Below are 21,580 nucleotides of genomic sequence, written 5' to 3' on the forward strand. Positions count from 1 at the left end.
AAGTGCTAAGACCACCCTCCCAGGCTTCCACACACCTCAATGGATTATCTTTTTTTTTTTAGATTTACATTTGTTAGAAACACTTTTATTACAAGTGTTTTTCTTCATTACATGCATTACAGAATGGGTATCATTTGCATGCACTGAAATAACACTGCTGAACACAGCTTCAGCTAGCTTTGCAGGAAGTATCTTTATTATGTCCTCTTAACATGCATTACAAAATGGGTGGGTATCACTTCCAGTCCCTAAAATGACACTGTGCTGAACACAGCTTGCAAGTAGCTGTGTTAGAAACATCTTTATTATAAGGGTTTCTTTTTAATTGAACAAATTTGACATGTAACACTGTATAAATTTCAAGGTGTACAATGATTGCCACTGTAGTGATATTTATCACATAATTATAGTATAATATTGTCTATATTCATTATATTATACATTATCTCTATGGCTTATTTACTGCTTGTTGCAAGTTTGTACCCTTAACATCGACCTTATCCCTCTAAGCTCCATCTCCTGGTCACCACCATTTTACTGGTTTTTGAGTTTGACTATTTTAGATTCCACATATGAGATCATGCAGTCTTTTTCTCTGACTTACTTATATCAGTATAATGTGCTCAAGGTCCCTTCATGTTGTTGCAAATGGCAGGATATCTTCCTTTCTCGTGGCTGAATAATATTCTATTGTGTATATATAACACATCATTTGTATCCATTCATCTATTGATGGGCATTTAGGTTGTTTCCATATCTTGGCTATTGTGAATAATGCTGCAGTAAACCTGGGAATGCATATATTCTCTTTGAAATTCTATTTTCATTTCCTTTGGGTATCTACCTGGAAGTATGTTAGCTCAATTTTGAAATTTTTTTTTTTTTTTTTTGTGGTATGCGGGCCTCTCACTGCTGTGGCCTCTCCCGTTGCGGAGCACAGGCTCCGGACGCACAGGCCCAGTGGCCATGGCCCACGGGCCCAGCCGCTCCGCCGCATGCGGGATCCTCCCGGACCGGGGCACGAACCTGCGTCCCCTGCATCGGCAGGCGGACTCCCAACCACTGCGCCACCAGGGAAGACCAATTTTGAAATTTTTGATGAGCCTCCATATTGTTGTCCATAGTAGTTGGACCAGTTTACATTCCCACAACAGTGTACAGTTGAACACTGTACTTGTACAGTTGAACCTTGTAGATGTACAGTTGAACACTTGAACAAAAGCATTTCTGCATTCAGATTCAACCAAACTCAGAGTTCACTGAAAAAAAATCTAAGTGGACCTGCACAGTTCTAACTTGTGTTAAGTGTCAACTGTATAAGGGTTCCCTTTTCACCACATCCTCACCAGCACCCGTTATGTCACTTCTTGGTGACAGCCATTCTAACAGGTATGAGGTGTCTTATTATGGTTTTTATTTGCATTTCCCTGAAGATTAGGCATGTTGAGCATTTTTTCATGTACCTGTTTGCCATTCTGATATCCTCTTTGGAAAAATGTCCATTTAGTTATGCCCATTTTTTAGCTGGATTGGGTTTTCTTGTTGTTATTAAGTTGTATGTATTGTTTACATATATTTTGGACATTAAGCCCTTATTTAATATATGGTGTGCAAAAATTTTTCTCCCATTCAGTAGGTTATCCTTTCATTTTTTGTCTCTTTCGCTGTGCAGAATTCTGAGTTTGATGTAGTCCCATTTGTTTTTTGCTTTTGTTTGTGCTTTTGGCGTTATGTCCAAAAAATCATTGCTAAGACCAATATTAAGGAGCTTCTCCCCTTCTAGAAGTTTTATGGTGTCAGGTCTTATGTTTAAGTCTTTGATCCATTTCAAGTTATTTTTTTTTAAATTATGATTTCTGTTAATATATTCAAAGCAGGACTTGATTACATTATCAAAAATTGCCCCCTCATCTCCTCATTTACTATCCAATTAGCCTGTTTTATTCACAGCACTTATCACTATTCAAGTTAATTTTTGTGAATGGTGTTAGCTAGGCATCCAATTTCATTGTTGTGCATGTGTTCTTCTCTGGTTTCCCAGCACCACTTTTTGAAGAGACTATCCTTTCCCCATTGGGTGTTCTTGGCTCCCTCGTCAAATATTAGGTGACGACTGGGATTTAATTCTGGGCTTTCTATTCTATTCCATTGGTCAATGTGTCTATTTTTGTGCCAGTACCATAATGTTTTTATTACCGTGGCTTTGTATTATAGTTTGAAACCTGAACGCATGATATCCACAGATTAGTTCTTTTTTCTCAGGATTATTTTGGCTGTTCGGGGCTTTTTTGTGGTTCCACAAAAATTTTTGGATTCTTTCTTCTGTGTCTGTAAAAGAATGCCTTTGGCACTTTGATGGGAACTGCACTGAATCTGTAGATAGCTTTGGGTAGTAAGGACATCTAGTAAAGTCCTCCACTGGGTTCTTCCAATCCATGAACATAGGATGTCTTTCCATTTGTGTCATCTTTGATTTCTTTCAGCAGCCTTGTAGTTTTCATTGTACAGATCTTTCACTTCCTTGGTTAAACTTTTCCTCAGTAGTATATTGTTTTTGTGCTATTTTGAGTGGGATAGTTTTATCAATATTTTGTTTTCAGATGCTTCATCATTAGTGCAAAGGAATGCAACTGACTTATGTATGACGATTTTGTATCCTGGAACTTTACTGAAATTGTTGATTAGTCCCAACAGTGTTTTGGTTGACTCTGGGATTATCTATATATAAAACCAAATCATCACAAATAGAGACATTTTACTTCTTCCTTTCTGATTTGGATGCCTTTTTAAATTCTCTTGCCTAGTTGGTGTAGCTAGGAATTCCAATACTATAATGAATATGAGTGGTGAGAGTGGGCATCATTGTCTTGTTCCTGATCTTAGAGGAAAAACTTTCAACTGTTCTCCATTAACAGCTGTGGGTTTATGGTACACAGCCTTTGTTATATTGAGGTATATTCTTTTTTTACCCAATCTGTTAAAGGTTTTTATTATGAAAGGATGTTGTATTTTGTCAGATCCTTTTTCTGCATTTATTGAAATGATCATATAATTTTTCTTTCATTTTACTGAAGTGATGTATTATTACATTTATTGATTTGCATATGTTAAATCATCCTTGCATACAAGGGATCAATCCCACTTTGGTCATGGTATATAATCCTATTTGTGTGTCCCTGAATTTGGTTTGCTAATATTTGGTTGAGAGTTTTTGCGTCTATATTCAGCAGGGATATTGGTCTGTAGTTTTCTTGTATCCTCATTTGGTTCTGGTATCAATGTAATGCTGGCCTTGTAGATGACTTTGGAAGAGTTCCCTCCTCCTTAATACTTTGGAAGTGTTTGGAGGAAGATTGTGTTCATTCTTCTTTATATGTTTGGTAGAATTCACCACTGAAGCCATCTGGTACTGTAGGTTTCTGTGTTGGGATTTTTTTGATTACTGTTTCAGTTCCTTTACTCATTACTGGTCTGTCATGGAGATCTCTCCTCAGAAATCTGGGGTGTCGCTGAAAAGCAATGGGACCCTCCAACTGCAGCCCACAAGCTGAGTAGACTTATACTTACCCTTTGCACTTTCCACCTCCTCTGCTGGAGAGGTTGCTGCTGCCGCCACAGCCAGTGTCACCACATCTCCCTTGGCTCCCTAGCCTCCTTTGAGGTTTCATTCACCCAATTTCAGATACAGAGATGAATCTCTCTCAGGTGTCCTGGTATGCTGTGCAGAGGCACTTGTGTCCAGTTATGGATGTCTGATTCGTTAGAAGTCGAAGGGAGAGAAAAGGAAGCACTGGTGCCACCGTGATGCTGATGTCTTCACTAAAGGATCATCTTAAAGGCACTCCACTTTGGAGACTCCTGCAAAAGGTAAAAGGAAACCCCTGGAAAGTTTTAAAAGGAGAAGTGATAGATTTGCACTTAGATTGCTCTGAATGGAATTTAGATTCTGAATGGAATTAGATTGCTTTGAATGGAATTTCAAGTGAATATGAGGGTATTAAGACTAGAAGTTTTAAATTCTTGAACCTCTTCAGTCATCTACGTTCTTTTATGTGGCATCAGACCAAGATGATAAAGGCTTAAGGGAGGGAAATGGTACAATGCACAGAGAGAATGGATTTATAAAATATTTGGAATAGAAAATTTAGCTTTAATACTGACAGACTGGTCACTTAAATACTGTTATAAATTTTCTTATAACAAATTTCAATGATAAAATCATTTTGGTACCGATTTTGCTAATACTGGATGTACTAATAACGGAAATTATACTTACTCATTGCAAAACCAAGAGCAGGGCAAAAGGTTCAGACTAGTGAGTTAACAAGTGAAAAAACACTGATTTTGAGTATTTGATTTATCTGATCAAACTGAACATTTCCTTTAGAGCAGCTGCTATGAAACACCCCTTTCCTCAAAAAATTCCAAATAACATTTCTGCAAAAGAAACTTAAGGCAAACAACTTAGAACAAGGACAAAGTTTAAAAGTCAGTTGAATTTTTCTTTTAATTAAAGACCCAAGGGACAAGAAGCTCCTTTGTGTTACAGTACATAACATATGGCTCTTATACAGAGTAAAATAGACACCAGGGAGTCAAGTGTTTATACCAGCGCTGAATTCTTACTGTAGCAGCCAAAAAGTGAAGCAGGATTTCCTTTACTGGCATTGAGACTGTAATACATTTTTACATGCCATAAATTCTTTGGTAGACTTAATCATTCAGTGGAATTATAGAATTTGCAAAGGAAAGTAATAGTCAAATATTTCATGTAAAATTTGAGCACAGTACTTCTCACCATATGCTATTTATACAGACTTCAGAAAAAATGTCAATCCTACTAAACTTTTACATACTGCCTCAAAATTTGCCAGTTAACTTCTCTGTGTTCAAAAAAAAAATGTAACTATAATAAAGTAGGGCAGATAATGAGTTTTTTAAATATGTTTCATGATGTTTCTAGTAATTGTGCAAATGGAAACTAATCTGAAGGATGTGGAATTCTTTGAAATCCTGGATGGCTACCACTTTCTCCTCTCCATCCTCCTCCCAAGCACATCTGTAAGGCATCATTTTGGAACAGCTATCTAATACATCTTAAATTAAGTACATAAATAATGACAGCAATAATTTTCAACTATTACTACACCATAATATCCTCAAGACTTTGCCTTATTATATGAAGAACACGAGTTTTGAATGGTGAAAGTAAATCACTTACTACAAAAAGGAAAAACCCATGATGGGCAAAGGAGCATCAAATGATCTTGACTATGACACTGAAGCCCAGTATGTATAATGCCATGAAATGTCAGTATTGGTTTGGTTTGAAAACTGATGCTCCTCCTTCTGTGCAATGAGTGCTCTTCCATCAAGAAGTATATTTCTGAAGTAGTTTGTGTTTTGATTTTACCACACACCAAAATTTCTGAGACAGCATTTTCCTTTTAAAATCAGAAACTTGTTCCCACTGTGGATCCAGGACTGAAGCATTTTAATGTTCTTTGGGTGACTTATAAGATTAGTGTCATAATCATGTACTTACATGTGGGGTTATTTCACTTAAACCACCTGCACTGCTACAGTTCTAAACTCATCCTAGAGAGATTTAAAATAAATAAAGTGACTTAAGTTCTCTCACAGATGGGTTCTATATTCAGAAACTTTCTCCTCATGAAGCTGCCACTGTAATCAGAGTTCATGGCGATGACCGATGGCCCCATCCAGTAGCCCTCTCACACAACAGTCTGTACAGGAGTGACACACTGTGCAGGAGAACCGGCTCTCTCCGAGGATGAGGTTGATCGGTTGGAAATTTCTCTCTGTAGTTCCTCTACTTTCTTCTGAAGCTCTGCTCGTTTAGCAAGAAGTTCTTTATATCTGTTGTGAATGGGCTCCTACAAGAGCAGCACACGCTAAAATTATTTAACTAGGCAATCCTAAACAAACCCAAAGTCAAGTCATTCCAGTATAGAGCTCCTTCCCTCAATGCTGCAATGTGTGTTTTCAGCTATGGGAACCACACCCACCTTTCCAGAACATCAGTGAAAACTAACTTCAGGGACTCCTCTGACACCACTGCTCTTTTCACTGGCTTCCCTAGTGCCCCCCAAGTGTTTCCACAGAATACCCTGAAACTGGTACTTAGCCAAATACAACAAATAATTAAGTAACAATGTAATCTAAAAGCCAATACTCAAAGATTTCCTGTCATTTAGTTGCAGACTTTTTAGTCTTTTAAACAGTTCTAAGCAGTAAATATTCCATAACATTTTTTAAAAATCAACCAGAATTTTGTTAGGCTTTTAACTTTCCTAAAGCTATTTTCTCCAGCCTATTAAAACAAGACCTCTAGTCCAGCGCCCTCATTTTATAGAAGAGGGGAAAAAAGACAAAACATAAGTGACTTGTCCAAGGCCAAACAAGCGAGTCATGATAAGAACCAAGTGTACTGATTATCCCTATGTAGTGCTTTTTCTACTATGCAATTAAAACTGTTAACAGGAAAAAGTGAAAGCTTTAAATATGCACAGATAATTTTTCTAGCTGCTTTAAAGGGGACGAATGTAATTCATACAACTGCATGGATAAAAACTCTCATTGTATATTGCAGGGCATACCTGTGGCTTCATCCGTGGATTCCACCTTACGTAGTATCCCACCCAGAGCTCTAGGTGGCGCATGCTGGCTACTGGATAAAGGACATGATTGGAATAGCTCCCATAGAGAGGATTAGTGAAGTCCTCCAGCTGACTATTTATGTAAGACCACAATGACACAGTCCTTTTGGGAAGATTCTATAAGAAGGAAAAAGATTCTCCATTACATAAGCTAATTATACTTTAGATGGAATTTGTAAAGAGGTATATTGTGTTCATTTAAATTGTTTCAGAGGGGGAGAGAACTCAAGACACTGTGGTGACAGCCCCACTTAGATTAAAATTAGAGGGTATTGGAAAACTGTGCAGTTCTGCAAAAAGTTAAACAGAGTTACCATACCAGCAATTCCACTCTTAGGTATATACCCAAGAGAAGTGAAAACACATGCACACACAACCCAGTACACAAATGTTCAAAGTAGCATCAGTCATAGTAGCCAAAAAGTAGAAACAACCCAAAAGACCATCAACTGATAAATGGATAAAATGCAGTATATCAATACAATGGATGATTCAGTCATAAAAAGGAATGAAGTACTGATACACGCTACAAATTGAACCTTGAAAACATTATGCTAAGTGAAAGAAGCCAAACACAAAGGCCACACCCTGACTGATTTCATTTATATGAAATGTCCAGAAGAGGCAAATTAAGAGACAGATTAGTGTTTGCCAGGGTCTGAGAGGAGAGAAGAATGGGAAGCAACTACTAATAGGTATGGGGTTTCTTTTCAGTGTTCTGAAATTAATGGTGGTGATGCCTATACAACTCTAGAGATGCTAAAACCCACGAAATTATACACTTTAAAAGAGTGTATTTTATGGAATGCAAATTATAACTCAGTTTTAAAAACATTTCTTTTTTTAAAGATACAGTGAATCCTATCTGAGGCTCTCAAAAAATGAAAGTATCTTTGGAAGTTATCTATTAATTACCTAACATGCAAGAAATTCTTTTTTTGTACCAATAATTGTTTCTTTTATTGCTGAGTAGTACTACATCATATAGAAATACCACAGGTGAAGGGCATTTAGGTTGTTTTCAGTTTTCAGCCACTGTAGGTAAAGCTGGTATGAACATTTGTGGGAAGAAAATCAGAATTTTGTGGGAACAAAAGTTTCTATTTCTCTAGGATAAATACCCAGTAGTGTGATTACCAGGTCATATGGTAAGTAAATGCATAGCTTTATATACAAATGTCAACTGTTTATGAGACATTCAATAAATTCTTGACTGCCTACTATGCACGGAAATATTTACTGCATGCTACATACTGAAGATGTAATGGTGAATTAAAAAATTTAATACCGGTCGTCAAGGAATTTCTAGTCTAGGAAGCACTTACTACATGGCAGTTATTATAGTGTTTTGTATGGCTTATTTTATGTAATCCTCACAACAGTAAGCAGTATTAAGTACTTTAGTAAATAAGTACTATTATCCCTACTTTACAGAAGCCTAAATTAACTTGCCCAACTTCACACAGTAAGTCAAAGATCCAAGATTTGAACCCAGGCAGCCTGGCTCCAGAGCAAGCATTCTTTGCTACTAGGCTTTATAGAAAAACATGAAGAAACTATTTTATAGCCACATTTTTTAGAATGAAAACTGAAGCAGAGGGAGACACTAATCAAGATAATTTAGAACTTCATACATAGGATAGATGTGTTTTGAGGAAGACAACCTGAAATGTAATGCATACAAGGTTTCTTCTAAATAATATCAACCACTTAAAAGTGGTAACTCTGGGCTAGTGGGGTAACAAATTTTAACTTTCTGCTTAATATCTTTTCAGTGTTCGAATGTTTTATGGTATTATTTTACAATTTAAAAAAAACTTTTAAAATGGCTCATACATATGCAGAATATATTTGGGGAAGTGAGCTGTCCATTCATTCAAATACATTTTTTTTTGCTAATTATATTTTTCTGCACCTGTTTTGATGGATTTCCATCCTGCAGGGAGTGACAGGTACATGGGCACTCCTAAGACTACACATACTTCAGTTCTCTTTAGGAGACACTGCTTCCTACCCATAAACTCAACTGACAGCTGGCTAGCATATTCAGCCTTGTGACAGAGGTGCTTTAAAATAGATCAGGTTCAGATGTATGGAAAGAAGCATATTACAGCATATAAAATAAAATATAGCTAAAGGAATCATCCAAAAGAACAACTGTTCAGTTGAAATCCATCAGAGGATGCACTCTAGTAGAGAAAGCACATATTAGGGATACAGGGGGGAGGGTCAGGGCTCATGTTTTACCTCTTTTCCTCTCTGCTGTTCACTGTTACAGAGGAATGTTCCAAACAAACAGCTATATAGGTGGTCCAAAATGGTAATGAGAAAATATTCATTGAATTCAAATGCTGTAGGAAACTGCAAAATCAAACACCACAAACACACAAAATTATTAAGACATTTTCTCAAGCATATTCATCCCTGTATACTGGCAGATCCTTTGTAATACTTCTTAAAATTAGGCTGAACAATATTCAAGACTATATATTTCTAAGCCATTATGGCATTATCTGCTTGGTCTTCTGTTCAAAATTATTTTCTGAGATAATTTTTCCTAATATCTCCTTTTCTTGTACAGTAAGAGTTTGAATGGTCTGATCTTGATGTTTCTGCATCCGTTTATATCAATTAACCCTCAACTTGAGCCTAATAAATTCTGACTTGTCTTTCTCTGCCAAAAATGACCATAAGCAACATAGTAAGATGTTTCTTTAAATTTTCAACATAGTTTTGTTTCTAGGAATTACACAAAAAAATATCGACGTCTCCAGAAAATGTCAGCAATGCACAAAAATAAATTCCAAGGCAGACATGCAGATCATTTAAAAGCCAACCTACTTATCTTTTCAAGGAACATGCACTCAAACCAGGATATCTTGTAATCCAGTACTCTGGCAGCCTCTTTCTAAAAAAAGAAAATTCACTGTCTCTTTAACCTAGGACAAGTGCTTGACTGGATGTCTTGCTATTACACAAACAACACAATTTTGGGGGAATGTATCAAGGACCAATTACAGATCCCAGGAAGGAGGGTAAGGGATTTAGTATAATCCATCCTATCCATCTAATGTTTCAAGAATTATCTGAAAGCTTCTATGTAGCACTGTACCATTTACAGGACTGTGAAAAGGAATTCCATGAATATTTGGATTGTGGATTTGGGAAATAAATATTGGTGCCAAATTTTTCTTAGAATGATCCCTACCCCATAGTGGAGGAAAACAGTATGAACTGCATGCAAAAGGGACAGGGATGAAAACAACTTTGCCTTGAAGTTTCCTAAATTTATAAGCACGGTAACGTGGCAAATTTATCTTCTCAAACAATTTATCTTCTTGAACAATTCTTGAATAATAATTTTTGTGGCTGTGAAGCAAATGAAGCAGGTAATAAAGCACATGCCAACATAAAGCCAATCAATTGTAAGAAACTTTGTCAAATCTCATTCATTCATTTACAGAACAAATCCCATCTCCTGTACTGTTGTTTTTTTTTTTTTAATTTTTTACTTATTTTTGGCTGCATTGGGTCTTTGTTGCTGCGTGCGGGCTTTCTCTAGTTGCAGCGAGCTGGGGCTACTCTTCATTGCAGTGCATGGGCTTCTCATTGCAGTGGCTTCTCTTATCGCGGAGCATGGGCTCTAGGCGCACAGGCTTCAGTAGTGGCACGCGGGCTCAGCAGTTGTAGCTCACAGGCTCAGTAGTTGTGGCACACAGGCTTAGCCCACGGCATGTGGCATCTTCCCGGACCAAGGATTGAACCCGTGTCCCCTGCACTGGCAGGCGGACTCAACCACTGCACCACCAGGGAAGTCGCCCCATCTCCTGTACTGATACACACTCTTAACAGCCTTATTTATTAGTCAACCATGAATGCACCCTGACTCATTACATAGCAAGCCAAAGGAGCTAAGCCTATGATTAGTCTTTCATCTTTGTGGCAAAACTATTATCTCAGTTATGAGAAGATGGCTTAATCAGTGAGCATTTCCTGACAACAAAACTAAAATAGCATTATTTTAGAGCATTATTTAAATAGAGTAGTAACTGCTGCTCTTGTTTTTAAAATTCTGAGCAGAGGAGGAATATTTTGTCTCCTTACATGTTTAAACTCTAAAGGGCCCTTTATCAACTGCTTCCTGATCCCAGGACTGAGAGGATGAGGATGAGGGCAGAAGGAGCTGTAGAATCTGGCTAATTACATTATTGGTCCCATTTTAACAAATTTGCTATTTAAATCTCTGCACATTCAATTAGTCATAAAACTGACGATTGCCAATAAACATTATTACTATCTAACGCATTCAATGCTCAGGAAGAAAATATCATACAGAAAAATATAAGCAGACATTTACAATAAAGACTCACAACTATAGTGGTATTTTAAGTTCTATCAACGAAACAAGATTAAACTGGTATTACATTATTTATTAACTTAAGCTCAAAATTAGTTAAATTGCTTTTAGATATACAGCATATAAAAAGTTAACACAACTACTAAGAAAGAAATGCATTTGTCATTACTCTTCTATGTGAACAATTGGTAAATGGGACTGATTTTGTTTTTCTAACAAATATACCAGAACTAATAGTTCACACACATTGCTCCCTTCAAGGTATGTTCCCCAGAAAGCAGTACACTTAACCATCAATGATGACTTCTGTAGTCCTTTGATATGGCATATTTGATTTTTACCAACACTGTCAAATATTACTTAAAGATTGATAATGGTCAAAAGTAGGTCCTATTGTTTATGGTCAAACACCCCCCCCCAAAAAAAAGGATTGATAAGGATTTGTAATAGCTAATATATCAAAAACTATCTCAAAGGCAGTTCCAAAGGAAAAATTCAAACCTACTCCAAGAAGCAGTAAACATTATTAAACTAATAAGCATGTTGTGTCTCCCTTCCCCCTAGTATGCCAAGGGCCTAATTTGTAGAACAAAACTGAATTGTATACACATTTGCATCACGTGTTAAAATACCAGCCTTAACAAACGGTAGTCATGTCTATTACGACACTTCATTTAAGCCAGCAGGTTTCAAAACAATCCACCCAAACTGAAATGCTTATGGGAGAAAAATAAACTATTCGATATGTAATTAATGTATTTCACTTGAGGATCACCATTTTTCTCTTAATGAAATAAAGAGTATTTTATTGAAACCAGAACACAATCCTAAAGCCAAGCAGAGCCAGCAACTGCTTTATGTTCCTGTGGCAGTCTAATGAAAAACTAACCAGGCTCCCAGTTGTTTGAGGTCTAATAAAACTCTTGGATAAATAATTAACTGAAAAAAAATAATTAACTGATACACCAATGAACTGTATCTAACTTTTGGGTTCTGAGATTATTTTTCCTGAGTTAAACATTTTTAAGACACCAATTCCTTGCCTCATTAGTGAAGTGATCCCATAATAAATCAGGTGTTTTTCAATCTCCTCTGGTATCTTTCCAAAAGACTAAATCTATTTACAGTAATATTTCAAATCATTTGCTAGAATGTTGATTAAGTCTAAAAGAACATAATCTCTCTTTCCATACCTAAAAACAAAAAGAACTGAATCTATTACATACATACCTTGCCATAATTCCCATCTAAATACATTTTTCCATCGAAAGTGCTTAAAACATGATTTCATTTCGCTTGAGTTACCTAGCCTATTTCATTTCTTTACCTCCTTTAGCAATGTACAGATGAGTTTCTGGGTGAATATAAAGCCATTATTTAACACTAATTGTCCAAAACAAAAGAGGAAACCTCTCAGGGGTTATTATCAATGCCATGCATTGAAATGCTAATGGAATCAAATTGTCAAGTGTTTAATACTACCTCCAAATAATATCGTTTAACTTAATTCATAATGTAATAATAGGTAATAGTTCTAGTACCTAGAAAACTTACAAGAATTTCCATTTTACATGAAATGTAAGATAATCAGTGATCAAATCCAACCCTGACTGGACAGCTTAAAAGAGAGATGTAAGAATGGATATCCCAGATAAATTACCTGTCTTGTCATTTGCCAGACACAGTCAATAAACTGAAGAAAAACAGGTGATCTGTCTGCATCTGCATGGTTCTTATCTCCATGGCCAAGTCTCTGAAGCAAAGAATGAAATATTATATAAGCTTTGTGGGATTTTTCAGCTTTTACTGAAAGTAATTTTATTTTCCAAGAAAAGTAATATTTGCTCAATATTTTTAAAAATTCATAGTATCTTTTTAAAAGAGCACTGCAAGGAAAACAGAAATTACCATAATCCCACCAAGCAGAAATCTCTATTAACATTTCAATGTGCAAACTGCCAGGTTATTTCCTAACATAAGACACTTGTAACAGGAATTACAACTCAGTTTAATAAACAAAACTCAGATCCTAAAAGGCTGATAATGGGACACAGGAGCAGCCAGACCTCAGAGCCCAGATTTTTCTTCTGTAGATTTTGCCCTGAATATTAACAGTTCCTTGTACACTAGCTTCAGGAAGCACCCTTCTCCTTTAACACCTTGGCCAGTGCATGAAGGGGACCTGTTGCATCTGAGCTCCAGACTGTCTTTCAAAAAGAATCACATTAGCACAAATCTTTGAAAACTTTTAAAAAATGCTTGACATCTCCCCTCAAGCATGCACTCACCTACTTTCTCAATTTTTTTTTCTCCTCTGAAGACTTCTGCCCCCAGTGACTGAGATAAACCTCTACTCTGTACCCAAAAACAGTGATTCTAAAAGTATGGTCCACAGACTTCCGGCAGCAGGGCAGGTCTGTGAGTTCAAAACTATTTTTATAATATTACTAAGACACTTTTTGCCTTTTTCAATGTGTTGACATTTGCACTAATGGTGTTAAAGTGATGAAGAATAAAAACTTTTGGTACCTTAGTAGGAATCAAGAAGCAAGGCACTGAAATCAATCTATACTAGCAGTTATTTTATTCTTCCTTGCCAAACACGTGCAGTAAAAGAAGGAAAAAAAAAAAGCCAATCTCTCTTAAGCCAGTTTCCTTGATGAAGCAGTAAAAGTTATTAACTTTATTAAATCTCCCCATCTGAGTACAAAATTTTTAAGTATCCTATTAACAAAATGGGAAATACACATAATATGCTTCTGCTGCAGACTTAAGTAGGATGGTAGGAAACACGGCTTTTTCATGGAACATCATTTTGACTTGAAAGAACAATATATGAACTATGATTATTAAGACCTGAATATCTTGCAGACATTTTTTTGAAAATGTACAAAAGTGAATGCGTCACTTCAAGGAAAACAATGGACAGTATTTGTTACCAATGATACAATTCAAGTTTCTGAGTGAAAATTAGACTTGGGGGAAATTTTTATCTGCTACAATGAGTTTGATAATACTTTTCTGATAAAATCGGTAGCGGTATTAACAAATGTGACTATATTATATAATGAAATGCATTTATATTGGAAGGGCTGTGTAAATCAGTAAGCCAGTATTTTCCAAATTACCAACACTTGATGTTACAAAATCATGCATGGGTAAGAGATCTATTTATTCAAAGTGCAAGACAGACCAAAGGAATTTAATAGAACAAACAACGAAAAATTCATTGAGTTAGTTTTGGATTCCACATTACAATTAACTGCTAAGAAACTACCATTTGTCGAGTTTTGGCACAGTATCAAAGAAAAATATCCACAATTCCCTGAAAAAAATTAAAATATTCTCTATTTTTCAACCTACATATCTGTGTGTGGTCAGATTTTCCTCATTTCTTCAACCAACAGAACATATTGCAACAGACTGAATGCAGAAGGAGACATGAAATTTAGCTATCTTCTATTAAGCCAGACATTAAAGAAATTTGCAAAAGATGTAGAATAATGCCACTCTTCTCATTAAACTTCTTTATTTGTTTTGGAAAATATAGTTATTTTTCTTTAAAATGTTATTTATGTTAATATATAATAGTACTATGGTTTGAATGTTTGTGTTCCCCCAAAATTCACATGTTGAAATCCTAATGCCCAGTGTGATGGTATTAGGAGCTAACTAGGTCATGAGGGTGGAATCCTCATGAATGGGATTAATGCTCTTATCAAAAGAGACCCCACAAAAAAAAAAAAGAGACCCCACAGAGGTCCCAGCCCTCTTCCACCATTCAAGAACACAGCGAAATGTTGGCAGTCTGCACCCCGGAAAAAGGCCTTCACCAGAAGGCCATGCTGGCACTCTGAACTTGGACTTCCAGCCATCAAAACTGTGAGAAATATAGCTGCCCAAATGGACTAAGAAAACAGATTTATTTCTTTAAATAATATTTAAATTTTTAAAATTTAATTTCTAATATGGTAAATACTGATAGATATAAACAAAGTTCTTTCGGGTCATCAATAATTGTTAAAAAAGGAAAGAGGTCCAGAAATCAAAAAGTTTGAGAATCATTACCCTGTATTAACCATGTGAGCATACCCTCTTGATCAGATGTCCTTTAACTGTCAAATTCTGCTTTCAGATAACAACTAAGGGGGAAAAAATGGAGTAGGTAACCAGATTCAATAATTTAGGAATCCACTGCAACTTCAAACAGTCTGAAATATTTATGATTTTGGTTATATTTATATGAACATGTACGGCTTTGGCTGACTAAAACTTCATTCTTCTTCATTTCCTTTTTTTTTTTTTTTTTGCGGTACGCGGGCCTCCCACCGCTGTGGCCTCTCCCGTTGCGGTGCACAGGCTCCGGACGCACAGGCTCAGCGGCCATGGCTCACGGGCCCAGCCGCTCTGCGGCACGTGGGATCCTCCCGGACCGGGGCACGAACCCGTGTCCCCTGCATCGGCAGGCGGACTCTCAACCACTGCGCCACCAGGGAAGCCCCATTTTTTTTTTTTAATGGTCTTTTCATGGTAAGTACGTTTTATAGAGAATTGAAAAACATGAGCTATTTGAATAGATACTCCAGATGACCAATTTTATTTAACAGTTCAAGTTCAAAAGAGCAGACTACCTTTAAATGTCCATTTCTTGCAAGTTTTTTCATAAACACTGCTGGTAGCTACTGGATACTAACGGTTAACATTAGAGACAGCATCTGAGCAAACATATTTCAGAAAGTCTTTCAGCTAATCTAGGAAAATGCTGCCAAAAATCACACTCTCAGGGGCTTCAAGGCCTCTGAACAATATTAACTCTCACCTCCAGATTTTCTAAACCTGCCCCTCCCTCGACTCTACTCCAGCCACTCAGTCCCACCCAGTGTGAGACACTCACACTCACCATTTGCTCACACTGCTCCTCTTTCCTGGGAAAATATTCCTGCTCCGCACTCTCTAAATTCTATGATTACAACTAACACATACCACGGATGGGCATACATGAGAACCAAGGCCTACAAGGTAACTGTTCCCAAGTTTGCTGATTCCAAATTTAGAGTTTAGCAGAAACACAGCTAAAAACCACTTGAATGTTTATTTAATTAAAAGCTACATGAATCTAAAGTATGTTGTAACAAAAAGCAAATACAAAAGCACAGTATCCTTTAAAAGGGACATAATAACCCCATTCCTCTATTTTAGGAACTACTACAGTTTTGGGTACCACACTTGTAGAAAGCCATGAGCAAAGTCCAGAGGACAAAGGGGAGGGTGAGGGGATCAGGATGAGAAAAGACTGAAGAAAACGGACATTTTGCCAGAACTGAAGGTTATGACTGACACAGGAAGACAGCTACTTTCAAATATTTGCAGGGCTATCTTATTTGGATTAGTAGTCATATTTGTTCTTCTTATCTCCAAAGGGGAATGTAAGAAAATGAGAAGTAAATTTTAATTCATATGAAGAAAAAGTTTGTAGTAGGTAGACTTTCTTCAGTGAGACTGGACAGCCTCAGGAAGGGACTTGCTGCTTATTTCTGGAGGTGTTAATGAAGAAACCAAACAACCATTTCACGGGGACACCAGAGAAGACATTCCCTGGACTCTGAGGCCCTTCCAACTTTTAGACTTGATACGAATGATAACAACAAAATAAATTTTAAGTCATATAGAGGGCACAAAAATTTGTCATTTCCATAAAACTAACTGCAACACTTTCCATACATATGGTCATTAAGGGTAACAGAAAAGCTATTTTATTCCCAACTCTAAATTAAATTATTTTTTCTGTTATTTCTTTTAGTCCCAGTCTAAATTGTTTTAGACCCTGATCCTGTGTGAGTAGTGTTACTTTGTAGGGCTACTTTAAATTAAGAATAATAGGCCAGTCTCACGTTTTTTTAAGTCTACAGGAAAAGCTAGAAGCGCCCTGTAGCTCCGTAACAGTCCATGCTGCTCTGAACTATCATTTGAAGGTGGAAGTCACAGAAGGGTATCTCCTATTCCCGATAGAGAGTATGGAAGAGACTGGGTCAGGAGCATGACAAACAGCTAACCCTGACTCCAGACTGCACAGCCACATCAGGATAACCCAGTGCTTCCAAAACAAGCTCAAAGTTCTCTTGGGAAGTTTACCCATTAGAACAAAGGATCAGATTTAGATGAATATCTAGTGAGTAAAGGCATGATTTTCACACGCCTTACATGACATGCATATGTGATACAATGAGTCATGGTTCTTTACTCACAAGCTGAAATCGATGTCCAAAGCTTAGCCACTCTTTTTCTACAAGGACTTCAAATCCTCGGATGCTTCGGTAGTATCCATCCAACATGAGCATGGCCAGGGAGGTCAGCTGAGCTGTGCGATCCCAGCCATCACTGCAGTGGACTACCACAGACGTCTTTCCTGACTCTACTTTGTCAGCAATCCTAAGAGCCCCTGCGAGAATAAGCTGCAAACAGATTTTTTAAATTAATTTTTTAAAAAATTAAATGCTTCCTTCTTCATAATTTACTAATAGAATTTTGTTTAGAGATGACTGTCTCAATACCATGTGGAGAAAAAAACATCAGTCCCTTCCCAAAAAGAATTTTTGTGAATGGTAGAAGATACACAAATTTTGCTTTTAAAACTAAAAAAAATCTCATAAATGCAGACTCCTATTAATCTGCACAATGAAATATCCAAACAAAAGGTGCCTTTGAGTTCTAAACAAATCAAAAATATGAGTAAGAGGAAAGAAGGATTAAGTTCTAAAGAGATCTATTTCTGAGAATCTTCAAATATTCCAACATCATCCATTTAAATAAAAATAATACACCAACTTTAGTCTTACCTGTTGATACTTAACCAAATTAGAATATGAAAGCCATAAAGTTGGATATTTTAAAATATTCTACAGCTTCTATAACACTTATTCTACTGTTTTTATATACATCATATAGCATACAGCAAGCACAGTATAAAACTTCAGAGTAAGCTGCTTTTTTTTCTATCAGTATGAATGGAAAATTCTGATCAGACCAATATATTACCATGTCAATTTAACTGGTATCTAAAATAATTTCAGGTTTTTTTTTTAAATATGCAGAGACTCTGCAAAATAATTTACCTTTCCTGAAGCTGATCTTGAGTTAAAACTAGACAGAATTAGATGTAACCAAAAAAGAAACACAAAGTATGGTATCCTTTAAAATGAACAATATAGCCACATTTTTCTCTGCAATGGCCAAATCATACTTAAAGAACAGCATAATTACACAAACATAGATAAGAATGAAAGAAAAGATATACTAGGCTTAGAGAATCTCATGATGACCTCCTTTTGATTATAACTGTAGGCATATTCTGGAAGTGGGGTACTCTGAAGCAATCTCAATCTTAACTATGCATCAGAGTCATTTGTGAGCATTAAAAAAAACAAAAACAAACACCTGGTCCCCATTCTCCACTAATCCTAACTTACTATTTTAAATAACTTCTACCTAAAATTCAAATGTATATCCAAACTTACACATCACTCACCCAAAGGATTAAAACAGCTGGAGAGTTAAGACTGACAAGAAAGAGTTATCCAAAGTGGTCATCTTCATTGATTCATTGATTCATTCATTCATTCAAAAGATAAACATTTACGGAGTCCCCTACCATGTGGCAGGCACAGCTCCAGGTGTTGGAAATAGAGCAGCAAACAGAACAAAGTGCTGGCTTAACAAAGTTTACATTCTACTTAGGTGAGGCCAGCCAGGTGCAAATAAGGAAAGAAATACACAGTGTGTCAGAGGGCAGTAAGTGAAAAAGCACCATCTAGGTCTAGGGAGTGCTGGCAGAACTGCATTTTATATGAAGTGGTTGGGAAAGGCATCTTTGAGAAAGTGATATTTGAGCAGAGATTTAAAGAAAGTAAGTGGGTAAGCCTTGCAGATGTGAGGACTGGGGGAGGAGAAAGTGGTCCAGACACAACTGTACCTCTTAAACTTCTAAGGAAACTTATTTCGGTTATAGCCAGATTTTTTTTTTTTTTTTTGGTATGCGGGCCTCTCACTGTGGTGGCCTCTCCCGTTGCAGAGCACAGGCTCCAGACGCGCAGGCTCAGCGGCCATGGCTCATGGGCCTAGCCACTCCGCGGCGTGTGCGATCTTCCCGGACCAGGGCACGAACCCGTGTCCCCTGCATCGGCAGGCGGACTCCCAACCACTGCGCCACCAGGGAAGCCCTATAGCCAGATTTTTGGAGAGAATGTTGTACCTGCTAAAAATTGACCTGGAACTTACAGAATGCTGCAATTTACGTTAGTTCTGAATCAAGTCTTATGGTTTTCTACTTATACATCATACAATGTAATAGATGGTCCTGTGACCATTCTCTTTAACAAAAGAGTGTGTATACACCTTGCTACATTCAAGCTTCTATGTTTCTAGAAGAGAAACAGTAATCAAAATAGTCTATAATTGTCATTAGGTCAATTTAGCTTTCAATTCTGTCTTAGTTTTAGAGGTTTTAATGTGAGTACAATCTGCTCCTTCTTAACATGAAAAATCTCATTTCCATTTATTTCATAATATGAATATATGTGGTCATATATATTATAGAAACCTATATTTTGGTAAGGTATCTTACTGAAATTCAGACACTATCTGAAAATATTTGTAACTATATTAACTGAAATAACATTTGGTGCTTCAAACATTATATATATTGGGCTTCCCTGGTGGCGCAGTGGTTGAGAGTCTGCCTGCCAATGCAGGGGACACGGGTTCATGCCCTGGTCCGGGAGGATCCCACATGCTGTGGAGTGGCTAGGCCCGTGAGCCTTGGCCACTGAGCCTGCGCGTCCGGAGCCTGTGCTCCGCAACGGGAGAGGCCACAACAGTGAGAGGCCCACGTACCGCAAAAAACAAAACAAACAAAAAAAAAACATTATATATATTAACATATTAGGCAAGCTAGGGTTCACACGGTAGTCTCCAAATCATTTAGCATTCAAATGGTATCCTTCATTTAACTATTTCACCTCATGTGCCTGACCAGAATGGTTTTCACAAGCCATGCAACAATTATTTATTGAGTGCTTTATTCATATCATATAGTGCTGCCCTGGCTCCTGAGGAGACAAAGAAGAAATATGATTTAGCCTGTCCTACTCTCCATGAATTAGCAATATAAGTTGGGTGACACATAAAAGTAATTAAATCAAGTGCATGGTAACACCTGATTGGCTGGAAAGCAAAAGTAAAGTGAAAAGTTCAGAGAAAATGAAAACGAATGCAATCTGGGAAGACTTCATGGAAGAAATGAAATATTAGCTGGGATCTGAAGGATGGGCGGAATTCAGATAGGATGGGAAAGAGAGGGAACAAAAGAAGTACAACTGAACCAAATGCATAATACAGAAAATTAATTCATTCAGGCACCAAAACTTAAAAGTAGTTCTAATTATCAAAGCAGTTATCAATTTTTCGCTGTTTAAAAAGATACTTTCATCTTGATTTCAATGGTAAGAAAAGAGCCGATATAGACAAAAGGGCAGAGAAAGTCCTTGTTTGATATCCTATGATAGTTTAAAGAAATAATAACATACCCACCTTAATATGCTCTAGCCAGTGAGTAGATTCCAAGTTAGACAACCAGTGGGTCTCCTCAATGTTGGGGTACACAATCTCCTTAAGTTTTCGTAAAGATTCTCTCATAACATGGATATTGTGGATATCTAGAAAAACTAGTTCTGCATTTTGATAGGCATCTTCACTTTCATAACCTCCACCTTTTGCCTGGAAAAAAAAAAAGCAAACATCACAGGAAATCATAAATGAATGAACATCCATTGTATGTTGACATCCCCAAGAATGCCACAAAATATCCAATAGAATCAAAGATGATACACATTACTGATGGTAGGAAAACTCCACAGGAAAATGTGGCTGGCTCAAGGCAACTTAACACAACCACGCTCTATCACATGTTCTTCATAAAACAAGAATATACTCTCACCCTGACTTCCTTTTGTTAAAATTATATGTGATAACATAAATGAAGGTAAAATTTCCCTATCCATATTTCAAGTCCTACTCAAACATAATTTCATAAAGAAGACTGAAGTCACCAGACCAGCAAGCTCCATGTACAGGGACTACTTTACCCCTGGCCCATGCTTCTTCACCTCCCTTCCTCTTCACCTTTTAATCTTAATATTTGCAAAGTGCTTTGCAATCATAATGACTGGCTTCTATTATAACCACACAACTACTATTAAACAAAAAGACTGAACAAGTATAAAAGCACAGAGTATTATAGTATAATACTATCACTATTTTCAAAGATGTAAATCTACAAGTACAGAACAAAATGAGAAATATTTGGTGTTCACAATAAGCTATGGCTGAAGAACTAAATTTTTCTGGATTGAATCTTTCTCTATTTTAAGAAAAAAATATTCTCCTACTTTATGTATAAAATATGCATCCTGTCTTATGGATAAAATCATGCTTCTTAGAGCACTAATGGAAAAAAAATTAGGAAGATACAGGAACAGCCACTGTAGTT

General features: G+C 36.8%; 1 protein-coding gene across 6 annotated transcripts in view; it reads right to left on the minus strand.

The window, feature by feature from the left end:
* Nucleotides 1-864: 864 nt before the first annotated feature.
* MTMR2 (myotubularin related protein 2) overlaps nt 865-21,580 on the minus strand; it is a 111,969-nt gene continuing 91,253 nt past the window's right edge. For all 6 annotated transcript variants that reach the window (XM_030883716.3, XM_060303937.1, XM_030883720.3 and 3 more), the window contains 6 exons: nt 20,623-20,808; nt 17,283-17,489; nt 12,698-12,790; nt 8,928-9,041; nt 6,621-6,797; nt 865-5,897 (listed from right to left, as the gene is read on the minus strand). In XM_030883716.3, the coding sequence (XP_030739576.1) occupies nt 5,736-5,897; nt 6,621-6,797; nt 8,928-9,041; nt 12,698-12,790; nt 17,283-17,489; nt 20,623-20,808 (939 nt within the window). In that variant the 3' untranslated portion in view covers nt 865-5,735. The remainder of the gene's footprint in view (nt 5,898-6,620; nt 6,798-8,927; nt 9,042-12,697; nt 12,791-17,282; nt 17,490-20,622; nt 20,809-21,580) is intronic.

Source organism: Globicephala melas, chromosome 8 (assembly GCF_963455315.2).
Source record: "Globicephala melas chromosome 8, mGloMel1.2, whole genome shotgun sequence".
In the NCBI taxonomy this organism is placed as follows: Eukaryota; Metazoa; Chordata; class Mammalia; order Artiodactyla; family Delphinidae; genus Globicephala; species Globicephala melas.